We start from the raw sequence: 24,475 nt of genomic DNA, 5'->3' as shown, positions 1-24,475 counted from the left end.
GAAGCGACATGTTGGGTAAATTTTGCGTTGGTTACGGTGGTGGTGGATCTAGTGGCAGTTGAAGCGACAGTGGATCTTGCAGCAGTTGTGGAGGTGGTCGTCCTGGCAGCGATCATGGAAGCGGTTGTCATGACAGCAATGGAAGTGATGTGCAGAGTAGACATCGGGTATGTCCGTCTTCCGCAGCTACACTAGCACTATTCCCCACCTTTTCCTCTGCTACATTGGTGACTGTATCAGCGCCATCTCATGCTCCCACAAGGCGTTCATCAACTCCACAAACTCCTTCTACCCCGACCTCAAGTTCACCTGGACCATCTCGGACACCTCCCTCCCCTATCTGGACCTCTCCATCTCCATTTCCAGTGACCAATTCAACACGAACATCTATTACAAACACACCTACTCTCACAGCTACCTGGACTACACATCTTCCCACCCTACCTCCTGTAAAAACGCTATCCCTTAATCCTAAATCCTTCGCCTCCACAGCATCTGCTCCCAGGAGGACCAATTCCACCACAGAGTATCCCAAGTGGCTTCCTTCTTCAAAGACTGTAATTTTCCCTCCCATGTGGTCAACGATGCCCTCCAGCGTATCTCCACCACTTCCCGGACCTCCGCCCATGAGCCCCACCCTTCCAATTGCAACAAGGACAGAATACCACTGGTCCTCTCCTTCCACCCCACCAACTTCTGGACACACCACATCATCCTCTGCCATTTCTAATTCCTATAAACAGACCCCCTCACGAGGGATATATTTCCTTCTCCACCTGTATCTGCATTCTGGATAGACTATTCCCTCTGCAACTCCCTTGTCAGGTCGACATCCCCACCAACCGACCTTCCACTCCTGGCACCATCCCCTGCCACCACAAACTTTGCCCATACCTCCCCCCTCATCTACGTCCAAGAATCCTTCCACATCCGGCAGAAACTTACCTGTACTTCCACATTCATCATCTATTGTGTCCGTTGCTCTCGATGTGGTCTCCTCTACATTGGGGAGACAGGATTCCAACTTGTGGAACATTTCAGAGAATATCTCCGGGACACAGGCACCAAACAACCGCACCGTCCTGTGACCGAACACTAACGCCCCCTCCCACTCTGCCAAATACATACAAGCCCTGAGCTTCCTCCACCTCCAAACTCTAGCCACCCAACACCTGGAGGAAGAACACCTCATCTTCCACCTTGAAACCCTCCAACCACACAGGATCAATGTGAATTTCACCAGTTTCCTCATTTCCCCTCCCTCCACTATATCCCAGATCCAACCTTCCAACTCGACACCACACTCCTGAACTGTTCTACCTGTCCATCTTCCTTCACACCTATCCACTCCACCCTCCCCTCCAACCTATCATCTTCACCCCCAACTTCATCTATCTATCTCATCTTAACCGCCTTCTCCTCCAGCCCCAACCACCTCCCATTTGTCTTTCAGCCCCCTTGACCACCACCACCTTTCCCCCCAGCCCATTCCTGATGAAGGGCTTATGGTCGAAGCATCGAATCTCCAACTCCTTGGATGCTGCCTAACTGGTTGTGTTTTTCCAGCACCATACTCAACGACAACAAGGTCAAGTAAGTTTTTTCCCATCACCGTAAGTGGTAATCAGCTGGAGATTTCCTTGTTATATTTGACCTGATGTCGAGAAATTTCACGGGGTCTGAGGCAACCCCTTGATGATCCTAGACCTCTGGGAGACGTATAACCAGCTATTTCACTGTTTCAGGTGGCACTGCCCATAAGAAGGAACTGTTTGCCTCATGTTGCTTGGCAGTTCATGGAACTGGAAGGAATTTCTCCTCTCCAACTCCACATATGGATGTTTTAAATCTCAGAAAAGACCTACAGTAAAAGTGTTAGCACTTAACAGTGGGCCTTCCCCACCAGACATGCCTAAAGGTTTTCATCAGTCTCCAGAGGATGGCAAGATGTGGGCTGCCTGGATTAAATTCTGTCTAGTGAACTTGCCATACAACATAGACATAGACGTGGGCACAGGTCCTCAACAACACAAGCATTTTATAAATGCATTATGCCACTCAAGGTGCTCCTGGTATTGGTGCTCAATAATGGGCAAGGGCACAACATCCATTACTCAATTCAAACATAGATGCCTAACTGTAAGGCAATAGACATATTATAGTTTGTTCATTTTCATTGCTAATTAGCATTAATTGATGCAGATAGTCAAGTGGCAACATTGGGCAGTAAAGCTATATTTTGTGCACATGACATACTCAATATCACTTCAGTCCAATAACTTTGGTTTAGAGTGTCTCTATAGTATTTTATACTAAAGTGTACTGGCACTCAATTAGCTTCAGTTCACAGATATTTTAACTGAATGACACATTATCAGGGGCACTGTGTCATGTCATGCAAAAGTCATTATTTCTTCTGTCCCTATTCCGATTCATAATACCAAATGGAAGTTTGACAACGTTTAAAGAAAAATGTTTATTTCCAGAGTTGCTACTTTTCAAAAAACACTAAAAGTAAACTTGAAAACTATTCCTAACATACATCATAATTTAAGGTAATATTGTACGATAAGGGAAAAAAGTCGCAATTAGAAAAATTGAGGATATTTAAATATGTCGAACTGAACTGGTCTGCAGTAACAATCAGAATCATAGGCTCCTTTTCTCATATTAAGGGTTGCATTTTCTGAAGTTAGAGACACTCCACTGATTTTTAAAAACAGCAGTGATTTTGGGATTCACGGCATCCACAGAATAAGGGCGTGGGCTGTGCAGACCACGAATGTGTACCTTGCATTCAGCATCTCCGACCCTGCTGCAGTTTCATGCGTTCCAATCAGCTTTGAGGGGTTATAGTTCACAGTTCCTGGAAGGTGTCCTGATAAGGGAAAATTTTGATCGGGAAAACTAAAAGATGTTACCCAATTCCTCTACTAAACTAAGGCCCTCCACTCATCCCCATTGGCCCATATATACATCATGCCAACTTATGGGATTCTATACCCTTTCACCCAGTATTGACTTTATATAGAACCAGTGAACTGTAGAACAACAATCGCATGTGTGATAAAGCTTGAAAAAATTAAAATCATAATTTCCTACTTTCTTGACAAAAGTCTTTAACTCGACTTCCGTTAAAGTTTAAAAAATACAATCATTCAAACTTTGAATAGCAGAAACTAAAAGCACTTGACACCTCTTTATCTTGTGTAAACAAACATATGGTTGGTCAGAAAAAAGTTGTCAATCATTCAATGTTTTCAGTTGGACACAACTATTTCAATAATGTATTAGATGGCTGGATTCTCAGCATGAATGCTTTGAGGTTTGGCTGAGTGTAGACATCCATTAGTCTGCTGAAAGAGCTGCATCCAAGGGAAAATACTGCTTGCTTGACAGCTCTTTCTCTGTGATCTATTCTATCAATTGGACAATTGAGTATTTTTTAGATGTTCAGTTTTTTAAAAAACTTTTAGTTTTCTTAAATGTGACATCAGTTGTATTCAGGACATTTATGAGTCATCAAGAGAGCATCCATCACTTTGTAGAATAACAGAATTAACATTTCTGATCAAGTATTAATTCAGTTTCTCTCCACAGATGCTGCCAAATGTACTGAGTATTTCTAGGTTTTTAGAAAAATATTGGGGATTTCCAGCATCTGCATTACAAATATACAAATCAAGAGTAAGAGTAGGACAATCAATACCTCAAGCCTATGCCACTATTTAATACGATCACATAAATCCACATTTCTGCCCTTATTTATAACAATCTACTGATCTACTCCTAAAAATGCTAAAGACTCTGCTTCCATCATCTTTCAAGAAAGAAAGCTCCAAAAACTCATGATCATCTAAGATAAAAGAGAGTTCTCCTTAGTTCTTAAACATGGAAATCCTTATTATGAACAGTCATCTGTAAATCTACATTCTATTACAAGAGAAAACATCCTGCTGACAGTTCTCTGTCAAGATCCCTCAGGTTTTAATTGTTTCAATCATCATCTCCTGCTTTTCTAAACTCAAGCACATACAAGTGTTTTGTTTTTGCATAGTCATAGGGAGCAGTTTTACTTGGAGATACCAAAATGTCATATTCCAATAAGAAAAATTGTACATAATTTACTTTATAAGGCAGGACAAAATAGGCTGTTCCTCTTTTGCCCCTCTTTATGAATCCAAAATTTCCCAACATTTTTGAAAAAAAACTAATTGCCTGCAAAACTCTATTTATAATCTGATATTCCATGACTACTCCCACTTTACTCAATAATTCCAAGAGTTCCCTCGTGCAACAAGGTAGGAAACTCTACAACAGCTACCTTAACACTGGGATCTGACTTGTCTGTTAATGTCAAAAGATTGGATAACAAACTGAAACCGGGCTTGATAGACCACGTTTTGATTTCATGAAGTGATCACTCACTGAAAAATACAGCAGAATCTTTGGCATTGCATTAACAATAAAACAGATTAACAAAAGGAATCAAGAGAAGACTGAATAAACCAGACTTTCTACATACAATAATGGTTAACCACATAGCAGAAGGAACTCTACATTAATCCCAAATACTCAGAGGCATAGAGTCACAGAGCATGGAAAATTTCCCAAACTGAACTAATCTCATTTGCCTGTGTTTGGTCCATATGCCTCTAAACTTTTCATATTCATATGCCTGCCCATATGTTGTAATTTTATTTGCTTTTACCACTTCCTCTAGCAATTCATTCCATATACGCAGCATCCTAGGCTTGAAAAGTTGCCCTTTATAATCTTTCCCCGCTCACCTTAAACCTGTGCCTTCTAGTTTTGGACTCTCCCAACCTGGGGAAAAGACTTGGCTATTCACCTTATCTATACCCCTCATGATTTTATAAACTTCGATAAAATCACGCCTCAGCCACCTACTCTCTAGTGAAAAAGGTCACAGCCTATCAGGTTGTCCTTTTAAATCAAACCCTCCACACCCAGCAACATAGTTGTAAATCTTTTCTGAACCCTCTCCAGTTTAATGACATCCGTCCAAAGGAAGGCTACCAGTACTTCAATGTCTTGTATAGATGCAACTTGATGTCCCAACTCCTTTACTCAATCCTCTGACCAATGAAGGCAAGCGTGCCAAAAGCCTTGTTTACCGTCGTCTACATGTGACATTACTTTCAAGGAACGACGTATCTAAACCCCCTTTCTCTCTTTTCAGCAACAAATCACCCAAGTCCTTACTGTCAATTGTGTAAGTCCTGCCCTGGGCTGTCTTCCCAAAATGTAACATGTATCGAAATTAAGCTCCATCTGCCATTCCTCAGCCCATTGGCCCAGATGATCAAGATTTTGTTGTACTCTTCTTCACTGTCCACTATACCACCAATTTACTATCCACAAACTTGCTAACCATGCCTCCGAAACTTTCATCCAAATCATGTAAATGAATGAAAAACTTCACAGACCCAGCACTGATCCTTGCAGGCCTCTGATCCTAAAAACTACCCTCTACCACCACCCTTTGTCTCCTGCTGTCAAGCCAATTTTGGATCCAATTGGCTCGGTCTCCCTGAATCCCATGTGACCTAACCTTACTAACTCGTCTACCAAGCGGAACCTTGTCAAGGGTCTTACTGAAGTCCACATAGATAACATCTACTGCTCTGCCTTCACCTATCTTCTTAGTCACCTCTTCAAAAAACTCAAATTAATTTTGTGAGACACTGTTCCCCATGCACAAAGCCATAATGACTATCCTTAATCAATCCTTGCCTTTCCAAATGTAAATCCTGTCTCTCAGAATCCCCTCCAACAACTTACCCATCACTGATGTAAGGCTTACTGGTCTATAGGATTTACCTTGCAGCCTTTTTTAAATAAAGGCACATTAGCCACCCTGCAGTCTTCCAGTACCTCACCAGTGGCTGTCGATGATACAAATCTCTCTGCTGGGGCCCCGCAATCTCTTCCTTAGCTTCCCAAAAAGTGTTGAAATACAGCTGATCAAATCCCATGGATTTACCTACCTTCATGCATTTTAAGAGCTTCATCACTTTCTCTTCTGTAATGTGGACTCTTTAAAGATATTGCTATTTATTTCTCCAAGTTCACTAACTTCCATGTCCTTCTCCACAGTAAATACTGACACAAAACACTCATTTAGTATCTCACCCACCTCCGATGGTTCCACGCATAGATGGCCTTGTTGATCTTTATGGGGCCCTGTTCTCTCACTAGTTACCCTTTTGCCCTTAAAAGTACTTGTAGAATCTCTTTGGATTCTCCTTAACCTTATTTGCCAAAGCTATCCCATAACTCCTTTTTGCCCTCCTAATCTCCTTCTTAAGTGTACTCATCCTACTCCCCCTGTACTCCTCAAAGGGGTCACTTGCTCATGGCTGTCTGTACTTTAAGAATATAAGACATAGAAGCAGAAATTAGGCCATTCAGTCCATCGATTCTGCTCTACCACTCAATCATGGCCGATAAGTTTCTCAACCCCATTCTCCTGCTCTCTCCCCGTAATCTTTGGTCCCCTTGGTAATCAAAAACCCATCTATCTCAATCTTAGATATACTCAATGACTTGCCTCCACAGCCCTCTATGACAATGAATTCCATAATTTCACTACTCTCTGGCTGAAGAAGTTTCTCCTTATCTCAATTCTAAAAGGTCTTCCTTTACTGTAAGAGTACCTGACATATGTCGTCTTCTTTTTCTTGACCAGAGACTCAACATCTCTCATTATCCAGTGTTCCCTACTCCTGTCAGCTTTGACTTCACACTAACATGAATACTCTGTCCCTGAACACTCCTGACCTTGCCTCTTAAAGCTGTCCACTTGTCAGTCATCCCTCTTCCTGCGAACAGCCTCCCCAATCCTGATGAGGAGCTTCTGCCCAAAATGTCAATTCTCCTGCTCCTCAGATGCTGTCTGACCTGCCGTGCTTTTCCAGCACTATACTCTCAACTCTGATCTCCAGCATCTGCAGTCCTCACTTTCCTCCTTTTAAGAGTTCCTGTGTATTAGCATCGAAAATGGCCTTTTAGAACTTTAACATTGAGACCAGACCTATTGTTTTCTATAACTATTTTAAAACTAACAGAATTATGGTGACTGTCCTGAAGCACTCTCCCACTAGGACCTCAATAACTTGCCCTGCCTTATTTCCCAAGAGGATGTCAGGTTTTGCCCTTTCTCGATTAGGTACATTTATATATTAGAAAAGAAAATTTTCTTGAACACGCTTAAGAGATTCCTCGTCATCCAAGCCCTTAACACTATAACAGTCTCTGTTTGGAAGTCAAAATCCCCTATCATTACATAGAAATCATAAAATCCCCACAGTGTGGAAGCAGGCTATTCGGCCCAGAGTTGGCACCGACCTTCCAAAGAACATTCCACCCAGACCCACCCCTATAACCTTGCAATTCCCATGGCTAACCCACCCAGCCTGCACACCTCTGGACACTATGGACAAGTTGACATGGCCAATCCAAATAAGTTGGACATCTTTGGACCAAGAGAGGAAACAGAAGAAGCAGGAAGAAACCCATGCAGACATGGGGAAAATGCACAAACACCATGCAGACAATTGCCTGAGGATGGAATCAAACCCGGCTCCCTGGTGCTATGACTATCATCCATTACAACCCTATTAGATTAGATTAGATTACTTACAGTGTGGAAACAGGCCCTTCGGCCCAACAAGTCCACACCGACCCGCCGAAGCACAACCCACCCATACCCCTACATTTACCCCTTACCTAACACTACGGGCAATTTAGCATGGCCAATTCACCTGACCCGCACATCTTTGGACTGTGGGAGGAAACCGGAGCACCCGGAGGAAACCCACGCAGACATTGGGAGAACGTGCAAACTCCACACAGTCAGTCACCTGAGCCGGGAAATGAACCCGGGTCTCTGGCGCTGTGAGGCAGCAGTGCTAACCATTGTGCCACCGTGCCGCCCATTGTGCCACTGTGCCACCCAGACATTCTTACTGACATGAGATCTCCTACATATTGAAAAAAAATACTGGGAACATGCCTTTGACGTAGCACCTAAAACACCAGAGTTTAAAGGCACTCACTTTAAGTAACCTCTTCAGGATTTTACCCCAACACTTCTGGTCTGAGACTAACAATAACTCTTTACTCTAAGAAAATTCATTTCACTATATCCTTCCCTTCTCACCAGCATTGGTCTATACAACCACCTTTATCCAAAAACTTCACAAGACTTATCCACTCAAAGTAAAACCGAAACCAAATATTTGCCATTCTGAATCATAGGTGCTTATCCAAGCTTAGAAAAAAAATTGCGTAAGTCTATAATAAACCTTGAAGCCCCATTATTTGCCTTGCTGGGTCATAAAACAATGCAAGATAAACAAAAGTCCAATAGTGGCACACAAAAAAGATTCATTCTAAAGCCAGGCCTCACTTGCTGCTTGCCATGATGACAATATAATAGGAAAGTTCACCAGACCCAATCTTCCCTCACTATTTTATTGATGACCTGGTGCAAGAGTGCTGGCTAAGTACAGATCAAATTATTCAGATATCTCCAGAAATTTTCAATCACAATTATGTAATTATGATATTGTAGAAGTGCTTCCACAAGTTATGAGCTTACAGTTTGCCTTCTGTAGTAGAGTGGTAGACAAATGCCTCACAGTCAAAACATATGGTGCTAGAAAAGCACAACAGGTTGGCAGCATCCACAAAGCAGGGCATTCCTATGAAGGGCTTATAAATGAAATGTTGATTCTCCTGCTCCTCGGACGCTGCCTGACCGGCTGTGCTCTTCCAGCACCACATTTTTCAACTCTGATCTCCAACATCTGCAGTCCTCACTTTCTCCTAAATGCCTCACATTAAAATGTTCAATTCTACATATTCTGCAGGATGCTGACAATATTATGGCTTTAAGAAATGTATTTTGTCCTTTTTTTAAATGAAGACAGGTTGAGACGGAGGTTATAAGTGGTTTATGCAAAGCCAATAAAGTAAACAGCCTGCGAGGTCTTGAGTTTTTTTCGTCTACCATTGAAACAATAGAAGCAGCCTGAATGAGTGTGATCAAGCTCCTACAGAACCAGATTTGTTACTTTTAGCTTCCTGCAGTTGCTAGAGTCTTGAAGCTGGAAGTGGAAGTTTTTATTCCTCCCTCTGTTACAGCTAAAAGCCGGGGTTCTCTGCCTGCTACTGGAATTGCATATGAGACAATATATTTTACTGAATTTGTCTTTGCCAAGGATGGGTTTATGGGATGTCACTAACATTGGAACTGTGTACTTTGTTAAGCATTTCGATAGTCACAGTTAAGCCAATTCTTTTATTTTTACTTTGTCTATATTTTAACTGTAGTATAAAAATAATGTGTATTGTGCTTAAAGTTGAGTAGTTTGACCAATTGAATTGTATGTGGAACAGAACACCTTACATTTACCTTTAAAATAACATTTGGGTCTAAGCTATTTATTTTGAGTGGTTTGGTATGGTCCATACAGCTGTGCTTCTTCTCCTCCTCCTCGGACAGGAGAGCAGCTGTCTGTCTCTTTGACACAGGTCAAGAAATTCAGAATTAGGAGGAAGAAGATGGGGGGAGGACAACCTCACACAATCAGCATAATGCATACAGAGATTCGAGTAGCAGAAGCAAAAACAATTTAAAATGCTTTCCAAATCTAATGGTTCTTGTAGCACAGTGGTAGTGTCCATACTTCTGGTCTAGAAGGGCTTGCTTGAAGTCCCACCTGCACCAGAAGTGTGCAACTACTGAGCAGGTTGATGAAGAAGCTACCTATTTTCTAAATCTATGGAGAAATAGTTAACCTGTGCAGTTTTTATAGAGCCAGATATGGCTTTATCTATCACCTCGGGTACAATGAGCAATGAGATATGTTTTGTCATACCGTTATTGTCTCATTTAATTACCCAAACCCATTTCAAAACAGTTATTTCCATCATTTTGGAGAAATTGTACCAGATCGTACAGTTAGATATTCCATAGGACATATAAATCACTGGGGAGAAAGTGAGGAATGCTGATGCTGGAGATCAGAGCTGAAAATGTGTTGCTGGAAAAGCGCAGCAGGTCAGGCAGCATCCAAGGTGCAGGAGAATCGACATTTCGGGCATGAGCCCTTCTTCAGGAAGATATAAATCACTGACTCAGCCTCAGCCTTCCATTTCAAAATTCATTGGAAAGTCCCAGGTCTGCACATCTGAATAGGAAGTTGTGTCATTAAAACTGTCAACATTCACATAAGCATCCAACACTTTCAAGGGTGACGTTATGATTTGGAACAAAATATTTAACACGAGGCTAAAGTACAATACTATGTCTACCCTGTTCCTTACCTTAAATAATCATCTGTGTCAGCATGCAAATGGAAGTGCAGAATAAAAGTTTGTACAAAGTCTCTTTTTAAACCTGTCGAAAATCTGGACGTATGGTCAAAGGGTTCTAATCCTATTACTCTCCTGCTGACCCCCATTCTCACAAAAAAAGACAGGTCCTTCCAATGTTATTAACATTGGAAGGCCCTTTCTCCATTAAAGATATTCAAGGAATCCCAAACGTGAATTACTAGGTTCCACAGAATCACTGCTATCCTTCCATAGTTTCTCTTCTTTTGCCCTCTAGGCATTGTATAGATTCTTATTTCCATTTTAATTGACCTATCTACTTTAGTTAAGTAATTCTTCAGTTTATACATTTTTCTTGGGTATTTCTTTTGCATTTTTAATATCAATTTCAAAAATGCATTCCATTTCCCCTCAGCTGAGATATCATTCACTGATAGCTCACAATTACCTTATTTTAGCTCACCCTTCATTCAACTGATGGCTTGCTTTTGAAAGCAGGTATCTTACTCCAAGACTTCAAAATGAGTTACAGTACAAAAACTTTTTTGAAAACAATCCCTAGTTGAAGCGCCTGACAGAACAGCTAAAACAATTCGAACAAATTTGAAAAGAAACAAATCAAATTCAGTTTCAGTGTCCAAGTTATGGTATCAGATGTGACAATGTCATTATTTTCAAGATTATTATATTACTGCATTACGAGAGGAATAAAGTCTGTGCTTCTGGGATAGCACGAGTTCCTGCATGGGTCAGCAATAAGCTTTCATAACCCATACTGCAGTTGGTCCACTGTAGCCATACAGGCTGGATTAAAGTGTCAGACACACAAACAAGACACACAACATAAATTCTGCTCCAATCTGGCAGTGTAGATGTCTAGTTGCGCAGTAACTGAATAGATGTCATTCCTACCTACACCTTTGTGAGCATCAATACTGGTAAATTCAATCGTCCCATTGTGACCTTTCTTCGGATCCTCCTTATACTGTTTGTGAGCTCCATTAGGATGATATCGGAACGCCAGACCATAATCTGCTAGATAAATCTGAAAGAAGAAAAAAACATGTCATTTTGAAAAAAATGTATTTTTCTCGAATTTCTTTACATCAGAACTTCCCATGTCATTGTTGACTCTACATCCTACCCCTGTAGAGGTCAAAGTTAGTGTGAACTGTTGGAAATCTCTTTTCCAGAGCTCCCGGTCCCCTTCCATTCGCAATGAGTCTCCACCTTACTGTCTGTAATTGTCCCCACTCACAATGACTGCAGTACAATGAAGCCATCCCCAGATTTGTTTTGCCTATTTTCTTCAGAATTTCATATACTGCTCCTGACCATTATTGATCAAACTCCCAGGATTTCTCTACACTATCCTGACTGAATGACCATAAATCCCCAAACAGCTTGCAATTGAGCTGCAGGACTGATTGTGGTCCTTTGACTGCAAAGATACTTACCTCCGCACACTGGCAGGACAAGTGTGTGACTGACTCTGGCCAATCCCCTGGGTAGGAATCTGAAAAGCCATTTTCTGACTGTGTCAGTACTCCCTGGCTGAGCATTGTCCAACTTGACATTACTAAGGATGGATCCTATTGGAGTTTCACATATGGTGACATTCCCTATGGAATCAATCTAGGGAACCTCCTCTGAACTGTCTCCAATGTTAAACAGATAGATGGAGACAGACCCCAGAGAGACAAAAAGATATGAAAGGAGTAGGTAGAGGAGATTTATGGATAGCAGACCAGGACAGGACAGAAAAAAAGCTGAATAAATGCTAATGAGGTAATTGTGCTAAAAGCATCCCATTTTGTAACAGAAAGTGGGAATGGGGTGGGTGAAAAAAAACATGCAAAGACAGAATTAGGCCCGAAAGTTATTGAATTCCATGCTGAATTCTAGAGACTGCAAGGTCTCCAAGTGGAAAATGAGATGTTGTACTTTGAGCTTATGCTAAGGCTTACTGGAATATTGCAGCAAGTCTGTGAAAAAAATGTTGGTGTGGGAACAGGGGAATGTGTTGAGTTGGCAACTGGATGCTCAGGGTCATTTTTGCAAACCGAGAGCAGATGTTCTGCAAACTGATCTTGCAGCCAGTGCTTCATCTCCCTGATGTAGAGGAGACCATATTGTGAACAGTGATTATAGTAGGTTAGATTGAGTGAAGTATAGGTAAATCATTGCTTCGCCTGGAAGGTGTGTCTGGGGTCTTGGATAATGAGGGAGTAAGGAGGCAAACGAACAGGTATTACACCTTCGGCGATTGCATGGGAAGGTGCTGTGGGGAGGTGTATGAGTGATGGAGGAGTGGAGAGAATGTCAGCACAGCTCATCCACTGTGTCAATCGTAGCTCTTACTGTCTCTTAATCAGCTTTCCTCTTTCCTGGCTTCAAACTTTATGGGATGCAAAATGAAGCACAGCAAGATAGCGGACAAAGACACATCCCTTCCTGACACGCTCAATGCTTTCTATGCTCGATTTGAGCAGAATGCCAGCGGTGCAGTGATGCCTGCCCCGACAGCTCCAGACACATCTGTTCCCTCTGTCATCACTGCAGATGTCAAATTGATCTTCCTGGGAGTCAACTCAAGGAAAGTGACAAGCCTCGATGGTGTTCTCAGTCAAGTACTCAGATCCTGCTGTGGAGCAGGTAACTGGCGGAGATATTCACTGACATCTTCAACCTGTCCCTCCTACAAGCTCAAATCCCCAACTGCTTCAAGAAGATCACCATCATCCCATTCTTAAGAAAGCACATGGAATGTGCCTTAGTAACTACCACCCAGTGGCTCTGACCTCAATAATCATGAAGTGCTTTAAGAGGCTGGTCATGACCCACATAAACTCCAGGCTTCCAGCTTACCTCGATCCCCTACAATTTGCCATTCAATGTAACAGGTCCACTGTGGATGCCATTTCTCTAGCCCTGCACTCGTCCCTGGTACACCTGGACAACAAGGACACCTATGTAGACTGCTGCTCATTGACTACAGTTCACCTTCAACACCGTCACTCCCTCCAGACTGACCTCAAAACTCCGTGACCTTGGTCTCAGCTCCACACTCTGCAAGTGGATCCTCAGCTTTCTGACCCACAGAGCACAATCAGTGAAGATAGACAATTACACCTCCTCCACTGTACCACTCAACAGTGGAGCCCTCCCCCAAGGATGCATCCTCAGCGCCTGAATACACTCCCTGTACACACACAACTGTGTTACCAATTTCCAAATGAATGCCATCGATAAGTTCACTGGCATAATAGGACAGATGTCTAACAAGTCCGTAAAAATACAGAAGGGAGATAGACCACTTGGTGTCGTGGTGCAGTGAGAACAACTTCTCTCTCAATGTCGCTAAAGAACTTCAGAAAGAAAGGAGAAGAATATGTCCCCACCTACATCAACAGAACTGAGGTTGAGAGGGTGGAAAGCATCAAGTCACTCAGAGTGACAATAGCCTACAACCTGTCATGGACTTTCACATAGATGTGATGAACATGAAGGCACAACACCACCTCTTCTTCTTCAGGTGGATCAGGAAATTTGGCATGGTCATAAGGACCCTCATAAACTTCTAAGGATGTACCACTGAAAACACACAGTCTGGGTAGAAAACAGCCAGGTACGGCAACTGCTCTGCCCAGGACCTTACGAAACTACAGAAGGTATTGTGCACAGCCCAGACTATCACAGAAACCAATCTTCCATCCTTGAGCTCCATTTGTATAGCTCGCTCCAACAAAAAGGTTACCATCATCATCAAAGACCCATCGCACCCCAGTAACGATCTCCTACAACCTCTTCCATCAGACAGAAAACACACCCAACAGCGGGTTCAGGTACAGCTTTTTCTTGGCTGTTATTAGACTGATAAATAGACTCTCTAGCCTCAAATAATGCTGATCTTGCCAACATTGATCTCACCTAGTGCATGCCCTGTGCAATATAACCTGTATACCTCTGTCTAAATCTTTTTACAACCACTGATCTGTACATCTTTGCTTACTAGATCTGTCTGCGCTGCTCATAAACGTAGTTTTTCACTGTATTTCGGTACACGTGACAATCAATCTATCCGTTATCTTATCGTTTACTTATCCCTTTCATATCTCTCTGTGCGGCCTCTATCTCCATCTATCCACTCAGCTTTCCCACCCCTCCTCCCCCGACCCCTACCACTCACATTTGTTTCTGTATACCGACTACTTGTTTCTAGCTGTAACAGTTCCGGTGAAGAGTCCACAGCCTCAAAATATTAGTTCTGCTTTCTTCTCACAGATGCTGCCACATGTGCTGAGTTTCTCCAACAACTTCTGTTTTTGTTGCCTTCCTTGTTGCCTGCTGTACCTGCAGATTAGTTTTCTGAGATTCATGTACGAGCACACCCAGATCTCTCTCACTGAAGCACTTTGATGTTTCTCTCCATTTAAATAATAAGTTGCCTTTTGTTCTTCCAACCAAAATAACCTTCTGCTTATCCATTTTTTACGTCATCTGCTCAATTTTGACCCATTCCCAAACGTATCCATATCCATAGATAAAAGTTTCTTATTTTTTTCATTGCCACTTGTTTTCCTGCCTATTTTAGTATTATATGCAAATTTGGTCATAATATGTTCTATCCTGACATCCAAGTCATTAATACAGATTGGAAACAGCTGAAACTTGAGGACCAAACTCCGTGACACCCCAGTAGTTACACCTTATCAACCAGAAAATGACCCATTTATCCTGATTTTCTGCTTTCTGTTGGTTAGCCAATCACCTGTGCAAACTAATAAATTACTCTTAACCCCTGTAATCCTGCCTTCTATATTAACCTTTTGCATAGCACCTTGTCAAATGTCTTCTGGAAGTCAAATATACTGCATCGACAAGATCACCACTGTCCATAAAGCTTCTTAAGTCTTCAACGAATGTTAGCAAATTAGTCAAACAGGATTTGCCCTTCATAAAACCTTGCTGATTCTGATCAATTGTATTTGGACATTCCAAATGTCCTATTATTACTTCCTCGATAATTGATTCTAACAAGAAGAGGTCCATAGTTTCCTATTTTCTACCTCTCTGCCTTTTTGAATAAGTTATATTAGTTTTTTTTTCAATCCAGTGGAACCTTCCTCACATCCAGAGAATTTTGGAATACTATAACCAATGGATCCCACTATCTCCATTTTATTTAGGACGCTTTCCCTTAAAGGTATAAAGCATCAGGCCCTGGGGACTTGTCTGCCCCTAATCTGTACAGCACTTTTTCTCTCGTGATGATGCTTGCTCTAATTTCCTTCCTTTTGTAACCTCTACACTACCTGTGACAATTGGGATGCTACTATGTTCCACTACAAATTCCCCAGTCAATAGTGGGGAACACAGAGATGGCACAGTCATTAAATATTTTGTTTCAGTTTTCTTGGTGAAGGCTATCGGTACCATCCCAACGGCAACAGGGAGTGCAGAAGTTATAGAAAAGGAGGAAATTAGAACAATCTTGTCTTTACTCTCACCACACCAGGAAAGAGAAAATTCTACCCAATGTTTTGAGGCAATATGACTCTTCTTTTGATCTCCACATTACAAAGTTAATTTAGCGTTGTTTATTAACTTTGTCAACAAAGTTGTTTGCTAAAACGTAGAAATTAACCCATGTGTGAAAGCAGTATAGCAGATGCTTTTGTAAATAATAGTGAATCATTCCTTGGTAAATACTTTGTTCAAGGAGTGACACAATTACACTGGATGGTTGGCCTATCTGAACACGAACAACAACAGAAACAAACAATTTGGAAATTGACTGAACTCTTTTTGAAGGTCAATGAGTTCCCAGGGACATACCTGATGACAAATGTTAAACATTTCAATATAAACTTTGCCAGTCAAACACTTAATTAAAAAATTGAAGTGATCCAATAAACTGTAATATCTCCAGTTTTCTGGCCACATTGCTGACACCACAGTTTCCATTACAAACTGCAATTTTGCATCATTTGAAGAGTTGCATTTGTCTTCACTAATATTCTTACTTTTTTTATAGCTTCAAGTTCAATAGTTTTGCAAATCTCTTTCCATTTGCTCTTTGTTCAACAGTTCTCCACAACAGACTGCATAACCCAGTTCAACTTATTTGAGTGGTGTTGCAGTACAAGAAATGACATGACAATGAGACTTGCAAATTATGAATATTTATGGAGTAATTGCTTTGGAAATTTTACAATGAAAGATGTCTCACATTCAACAGGCTACAAATGTTCTACAGCCACGATATCAGCCTCCATATATTTGTAAAAAGGCGACTGAGATTCCAAAATCAGTCACATCAAAATAACTTACACCTTTATGTCTATGCACTTTCTTAAGACTTTATTTCTCTTTTGTTCATTCAGCAAATTAAAAACATAACTGTTATCAGCACAATGGTGCACAATACCTCTTTGTGATTTCTGAAGCCTAGAAGTAAGTTTGCTGACTTGATATCACCATGGATGTATTCATGTTCATGAATAAACTCCAAAATCTCAAGCTGCAGAAATTAAATTTTTTAAAATGAATATTAGTCTATAAGATACGGAGAACAATACATTTTCCTACAGGTTACATTATTCATGATTTAACAATTGTAATAATAAGCTAACATAAGCATGATCTGATCCACATTAATCATCCAGCTAACTCAATCAACTCTCTACCTCCCAAGATAATTTGATTTGCCATGGTCTGCAGCTTTCAATACAAATATGCAAAGCAAGAGTACAATTGCAACATTTAAGAGGCATTTGGATGGGTATATGAATAGGAAGGGTTTGTAGGGACATGGACCACTTGCTGGCAGGTGGGACTAGATTGGGTTGGGATATCTGGTCGGCATGGACAGGTTGGACCAAAGGGTCTGTTTCCATGCTGTACATCTCTATGACTTTATGACTCTACTCAACCTCTTGAACCAGCACTGCCTATCAAAAGATAATGTCCAATCTGGTTGCCCCACATTCCCACTCACCTACAATAACCTTTCACTCTCCTGTTTATAAAGAATCTTTCTATCTCTGCCTTAAAAATATTCAGTCTGCTTCTTCCATCTTTTGGCTCTTGACACTGTGAGGAAAAAAACTGCACCTCATCTCTGTCTTAGATGGGTTATCCTTTATTTTTGAAGTGACCCTGAGTTGTAGAATCTCCCACAAGAGGAGAACTCCTTTCCACATCAACATTATCAAAACCTTTCAGGACCTTATATATTTCAGTAAAGTTATCTCTCTCTACATGCCAGAGGATTCAACCACAGCAGCCCAATCTTTCCTAAAGAAAACCTGCCCATTACAGAAATTAGTCTGGTAAAACTTGCCTGAACAGCTTCTTACAACATATTTACATTGTCCCTTAAATATGGAGAGCACCAGATATGGTCTTGTCAATGCCCTTTTTAGCTGGAGCATAACATCCCTTCTTTTTGTGTTCAATTGTGCTTGTAATAAACATAATATTATATTTGCTTTCATAATTACACTCTGCACCTGCACACTAATCTTCTGTGATCCATGCAGTGGCACACCCAGATCTCTCTGCATCTCGCAACTCTGCAATCTCTCACATTTATTAGTATGATTCTTTTTCATCCTTCACATAAACATTGATACTGACGGTGGAGGCTCCAATTTCTTTCCATTACATGACTGACCATGAAACTTGACTGCTCTTACCGCTTGCCACTGGTCCATGCAGAAGGATTTAGAAGTTGATAACCAACTATTATGGACTAATTACCTTTCTTCTTGAGCAGGACTTGAACTCGGAGTTTCTGGCTCTGAGGCAGGGATGCTATGTATGGCACCTAGTACTGCACAAATCACAACCAATAACAAACCAAATGACTAAAATATCTCTGAAATTTAAGTTAGCTTATTGCCTCACCTCCAAAGTTTTAGAAATAAGAATTTTTCAAAGTTGGTAAATCATGTTGATGTGCAATCGCACAGGTTCCTCTCATGCGTTACATTGGTTAATTCCTCATATGCAAAAACCCAGACACAGACTGGTCTCTAAATGAATGAATCATGTCCCAAACCTAAACTGGAGTTCACCAAGCTCCTTTATATGTGTGTCACTAGCAGGCGTCTTGGAAATATTAGGAGAAAGTGCAGATGCTGGAGATCAGAGTCAAAAAGTGTGATGCTGGAAAAGTACAGGCAGCATCCGAGCAGCAGGATGAAGAGCTTAAGCATGAAACGTCTTGGAAATACTGCCTACAGAGATAAGCCATACCAAGGAAGGTGAAGCAAAGCATGTCAATTGCAAGCCTGGTTGATAGCAAGTCAGCACACATAAAAAGTTTAATCACATTTCCTTATTTATCCTGCATTTAACCTTCACTAGTGTTAAGCATTTTTAGATCATTAATAATGTGCAACATTTGAATTCAGCTGATTTTCATTTCTCCTGACTTAAGTAGATACAAGTTTAAGGACCACTTATCTAAAGAGATTCTAGTACTGTCAGAACTATAAATCAGTCAACTAAACAGGATCTAATTCTTTCAAAATATTTGCTGCATCCTTATGTCTTAATGTTGATAAGCTACAAATAATGAGCATTTCACACTACTGCTGTATAATAAAAATGCAATTCAGTAACGTCATCTTCAAAAACTCTTAGAAATGCAGGACACTACAATCTGCAATATCTAAAATTCACAGATGTCTAAATTTCTCCATTCCTTTAAAGGAATTAACTCCAACACCACTTAAAATTAACTACACAGTGCAGAACTGGAGTCCATAAGGATCTGACCAGTCAAGGACATAAAATTCCTTTCCCTGAAGGTCCTGACTGAATCAATTCAATTTAAACAGCCATCTGGCACATCACACTGTCATTTCTGCTCTTAACCAGATTTATTGGCTTGAACAACATTGAGGCTGTCAGCTTTTAAGCTCTCAGTTATAGTGCAGTATGAGAACCACTCGACTATCATACTATCAACCAAGGATAATAGGCAAACTCGGAAATAACTGGTATGGAGTTCCAACCTGGTCTTGCACATCTTAAAACAGAATTCCAGGTTTAATGGATTCTCCTCTAGGATCCATCCCACCCCTGCTTCTGACTTTGCAGCTAGGATTATTAGAAAGTTATATGCAGCGGGAACCCTGGCTCATATTTTTCTTCTCACTAGCCTGGGGGTGAAGGACGAAATCTTTGGACTCAAGGGTCTGCCTTGTCTGAGAGCCATTTAAATAGAAAGATCAGACTTATCATTTATAAGTTATGTCATGCATTTCTTCCCAATATCAAAGATCATTTCAGAAATACTTTGATATTTGGAATCCTAAAGGGAATAAAAATGGCCATGTAGGACTGCAAATACATAGGAGCTGGTCTACCATGTTGCATTAGCAGTTGTCCTTGTCCATCTGATTTTGTCCATAGATTGTCTGATTAACCCAGGTACTCATCTTCATGTAGATGATTCAGTTGTTTCACAATGGGAGATAACACTCAGAATTCACCCATCTGGCCTCCTATTGGTACAATATATCACCGAATCATCATGTGTGTCCAAATACTTACCAGTTGACTGCCTATCAGCAAAACAGTTGTTTTACTCAATTGATTTCCACTTGCTTCCAGCACTTTTTGCAAATCTACACCAAGTCTGTCTAATACCATGAACCTATAGCTGTAAAGAAAACAAAGGTCACCATTTCAAAGAGATAGGGATAGTCTGGCATTTACTGGCAATAAATCTGGAACTTTCTCACCTTTTCCCATTGTGTTCAACCAATCCTGATCCCCAATAAGCAGGTATGCCTAAGAAACTCAACCGGTGATCCTTCATCCATTTCTTTACTGATAAAGAAATACACAAACAAAAGAAAAACTTCATTAAAATGTTTGTACCTCCTTTCTCTAAAACTAAGCATACTGAATTTATTTCTTTATGATCTTAATCGTAGTGCTGCAATTACGTTTCAGTTACTATTTTCCTCATTCTTAATCTGTAGAATAAAGACAATGATGACATGCAGGCTTTCACCCTGAACATACTGATGCACTAATTTTACAAAAAGAGCTATACAAAGACATCACACTATGCATAAATTCCTTCTCATTAAATATAAGTACAGTCCCACAAATAAAACAAGCATTTAGCACACTCTACACCATAGTTACCCACTGTGCTCAGATTTCGCCACTCTCTGATAAAATTTCAGCTCTGTGAACAAGGGCCCATTATCCTGGTGCTCCTGAAAACAAGAGGTACCTCTTATAATAGTGCACTCATACAGAAGAGTAAGAGAATTGGCATCAAATAAACAGGTGGCTCTTCTTGTCTTACCTTTATTACACAAAGTTGTAACATTCAAGTTCTGATTCTGCTTGTGTCCCAGCAAGAAATTATATATTATCAAACTGTTATCCTAACTAGGAGCCTTCAAAGTTCAAACCATAATCAATATTCAGGTAGGTGATCTGGCACAACAACTAATGTTTGTATCTATGAGTTACAGCTACTACATTTCCAAATATTAATAAGTATCTGACCATTACTGTTGTAAATTACACTTATGTGGGCATCAATCAGGACAGGATCCCACTTAGCAGTGATTGATGCTTTAACAGGCAGCTAGTCCACTGACTCTTATTGTCTTGGTTCACATACAAAAAATAAACTACCTGGAAAAGACACTGGAAGACTACAATCACTCATTGACTTTACACCTCATGATCAGGTGATCACAAGTCAACAGGAAGGGACAAGTTAGGAACAAGTTACTGCAAATGCTGGAATCTGTAGTAAAAACAAAAGATGTTTGGATATCACAGCAGGTCAGTCAGCATCCACAGAGAGAGAGCAAGCTAACATTGAGTCTAGATGACTCTTCATCAGACAAGTTGATCAGACACTGCCCATAGACCATGTACCAGAGGCTGAAGGTAATAGCTTTGGTCTTATTACACTAAAATAAAGTATAACCCATCCAGTGGGATTAGTAGAATACAGGGGAACCTCGATGGGCACTATTTCACTCAGATAATCTGATTAAATGCCTTTCCTCTGGGGCTCAGAGTTTTTAAAGTCTGCTCCACGTTCAGGATACTGAGCAGCACATAGTGCGAGACCCCACTCCCAACCCCGTCCAACACCACCCAGACACAGGGAGAACGTGCAAACTCCACAAGACAGTTTGCCCAAGGCTGGAATCGAACCTGGGACCCTGGTGCTGTGAGGCAGCAGTGCTAACCACTGAGCCGCCATGCCTTTGTGGGGTAAGTCTCCATATAGCACGCACGCATACACGCAACTTTTTGACAAGTTTCATCTCTGCCCTGTACAGGACAATGTTGGTCAGATTATCTGGGGAAGTCGGGGGGGTGGGGCGGGGGGAAAGGTGTTGAGGGTACACCCCTATGTAGAACTCCACGGAAAGTGTGTCGAGAGACAGAGAGGGTGGGAGGTCAGTCATTTGGAGACGGTGCCAGTTTAATCACTGTAAACAAAAGACACGTCAATGTTGGCAACACGTCTTTAATGTAATGTTTCTATCAGGATCTTGAGATCTCCTTCAGATAATCCAATTTTCGGATAATTGGTATTGGAATAATCGAGGTTACTCTGTATCAGGAATGGAACATGACCAAGCATTGTCCCTGTTCGGGTTCAGCTGCTGCTGGATCTCTCACTCGTGGCTTTTTAAGCTCCAGTGACACTCCTGACAGTTCTCTCATATTTTAGATTAGATTAGATTCCCTACAGTATGGAAACAGGCCGTTTGGCCCAACAAGTCCTTACCGACCCATCCAAAGAGTAACCCACCCACACCCATTCCCCTTCCCTATATTTCCCCATTATTAATGCACCTAACACTACGGGCAATTTAGCATGGCCAATTCACCTGATCTGAACATCTTTGGACTGTGGGAGGAAACCGGAGCATCCGGAGGAAACCCACGCAGTCACGGGGAGAATGTGCAAACTCCACACAGACAGTTACCCAAGGCTACAATTGAACCAGGTCCCTGGTGCTGTGAGGTAGCAGTACTAACCACTGAGCCACCGTGCCGTCCCTATGAGGTCATCAAAAACTATGTTGTTCAAGTCTTAACTTGCATTTGGTCCCATTCATCCATCACTCCTGGGTTCACAGACATACAATGGCTCATGGGCAAGCAACATTTTGGTGTTAAAATGCTCAACCCATCACGGCCTCATGTCTCTTGACTCTGGAATCTCTCCCAGGCCCACAACCCACTGAGATATGTGCACTCCTCCTATTCTGGGCACTTCTGATTACAATCACTCCATCACTGATGGCCATGACTCCAGCTACCTAGGCTCTAAGCTCTGGGATAGTCTCTCATTCTCTCTCTCTCTCTCCTTCTCTGCCTCTCTCTCTCTCTCTCTTTTCTCCTTTGGGACATTATAAACTCTCTCTTTGAATACGCTTTTAGTCATTTCTCTATGTGGCTTTGGGTGATATTTTGTTTTAGAATGCTTCTGGTAAGAGTCTGGACCATTTTATTACAGTAAATTTCCAAAATAAAATAGAAATCTGTTTTTCCTGATGATTATAATTTCAACCAAATCATAGCTTAAAGATTTCTGAGAGTACTTACTATTTTAACGACATACATGGCATCATCGCTAACATTGTCCTCTGTCGCAGGAGAAGCTGGAAATAATTTGGAAGAAATTGGTTAAAATAAATTATTTAAAATAAAGGAATATGGGCCAAATGCTGGCAAATGGATCTATATCAGCTTTGGATATCTGATCAGCATGGACGAGGTGGACTGAAGGGTCTGCTTCTATGCTGTAGAACTCTATGGCTCTATAAATAAAAGGTAACAAGATCAAAACAAAAGTGAACAGTAATTATCAAAACAAAACATCATCACTGGATTGCCAACTGAAGGTTAACAGTGAAATAGAAACTTGATGACCAGTTACTTTAATGCTTGTTCCTGCAGTAGAACTTCCCTAACTCAGGCAAATCACCTACGGAGGCCCGTAAGTATCTATTTTCTGTTTTACACTGGGAAGCCAAAGCGTTGCAATGATGTACTGCAAGGCACGTTCCAGTCCAGTGTGCTCACTCAACAGGAAGCAGGCACTATTGGCTAATAGGAAGTTCCTACCTACATTTTATAACAAGATTGTAACCAAATAGTGCAGGGAACTTATAAAATTAGATCCCTGATTTTATTTAAAACTAGTTGATCTCAGTCAAGAAATTAGTGGCAATGTGGCAACAACTATGCATCAGAGCAAAAAAAACTCTCCAATTATAATTATTACACAGTATTTTGATGTGCTGTTTAGTAAAAGGATGAGATAGCATTCCATCCATAATTAGATCAGAAGCTTGACATTAATCAAGTTATTAAAGTGAAAATACCTGTTGAACGTCATGCTGATAGGGATAGTTGTTCAAATAAAAATAGAATGACATGTCACATGCTTCAGTTCTATCCTTTAAGAGTCAAAATTGGACTGAATTGGAGTAGGCTAGTCAGTCCAACTAGCCTGCTCTATTATTGGTTAATCTTATTTCTCTCATCTGCTTTATACTCTTTAGAATCCTTATTTCTCAATTAAGTATGTATTTTTTTTCAAAACATCAATTATTTTCAATTACTTAAATTCAGGTGTCTCCGTGGGGAATCAATGATGAATGCTCTTCAGGAGTTGCCTATCCCTCCCAAAATAGAAGGGGCAACCCAAAGTTATAGACAACAAAGTAGTTTCCTACTTTGGTAATCAAGTCCCAAATTTCAGTCTCAAGCTCACACTGTCTTAGCGAGTTTTGAGAAGATTTGTAGCTCAGGTTGAGATTCTGGATGTAAATTTGCTCACTGAGCTGGAAGGTTTATTTTCAGACGTTTCAACACCATACTGGGTAACATCATCAGTGAGCCTTCAGCGAAGCAATGGTGTTAGTGACCCGCTTTCTATTTGTGTGTTTAGATTTCCTTGGGCTGGTGACATCATTTCACAGAGGAAAAGACCTCCAAGAAAAAGAACAGGAAATGACATCACTGACCCTAGGAAACCTAAACACAAATAGAAAGCAGGTCATTAACCAGTGCTTCACTAGAGGCTCACTGATGA

At 41.0% G+C, this 24,475-nt stretch overlaps 1 protein-coding gene across 4 annotated transcripts in view; it reads right to left on the bottom strand.

Annotated features, from left to right (window-relative positions):
• LOC132819777 (serine/threonine-protein kinase VRK1-like) overlaps positions 1 to 24,475 on the bottom strand; it is a 119,985-nt gene that overhangs the window by 77,003 nt on the left and 18,507 nt on the right. For 3 of the 4 annotated variants that reach the window (XM_060831529.1, XM_060831530.1, XM_060831531.1), the window contains exons 3-8: positions 22,981 to 23,036; positions 20,540 to 20,609; positions 20,124 to 20,211; positions 19,933 to 20,041; positions 16,796 to 16,888; positions 11,278 to 11,410 (exon numbers count right to left, since the gene is read on the bottom strand). In XM_060831529.1, the coding sequence (XP_060687512.1) occupies positions 11,278 to 11,410; positions 16,796 to 16,888; positions 19,933 to 20,041; positions 20,124 to 20,211; positions 20,540 to 20,609; positions 22,981 to 23,036 (549 nt within the window). Of the gene's footprint in view, positions 1 to 11,277; positions 11,411 to 16,795; positions 16,889 to 19,932; positions 20,042 to 20,123; positions 20,212 to 20,539; positions 20,610 to 22,980; positions 23,037 to 24,475 lie in introns of those variants that run through there. The other variant, XM_060831532.1, reaches the window with a different exon arrangement.

This window comes from Hemiscyllium ocellatum, chromosome 10 (assembly GCF_020745735.1).
Source record: "Hemiscyllium ocellatum isolate sHemOce1 chromosome 10, sHemOce1.pat.X.cur, whole genome shotgun sequence".
In the NCBI taxonomy this organism is placed as follows: domain Eukaryota; kingdom Metazoa; phylum Chordata; class Chondrichthyes; order Orectolobiformes; family Hemiscylliidae; genus Hemiscyllium; species Hemiscyllium ocellatum.
Note: the sequence above shows the minus strand (reverse complement) of the source record. Positions and strands in the feature narration are given on the sequence as shown.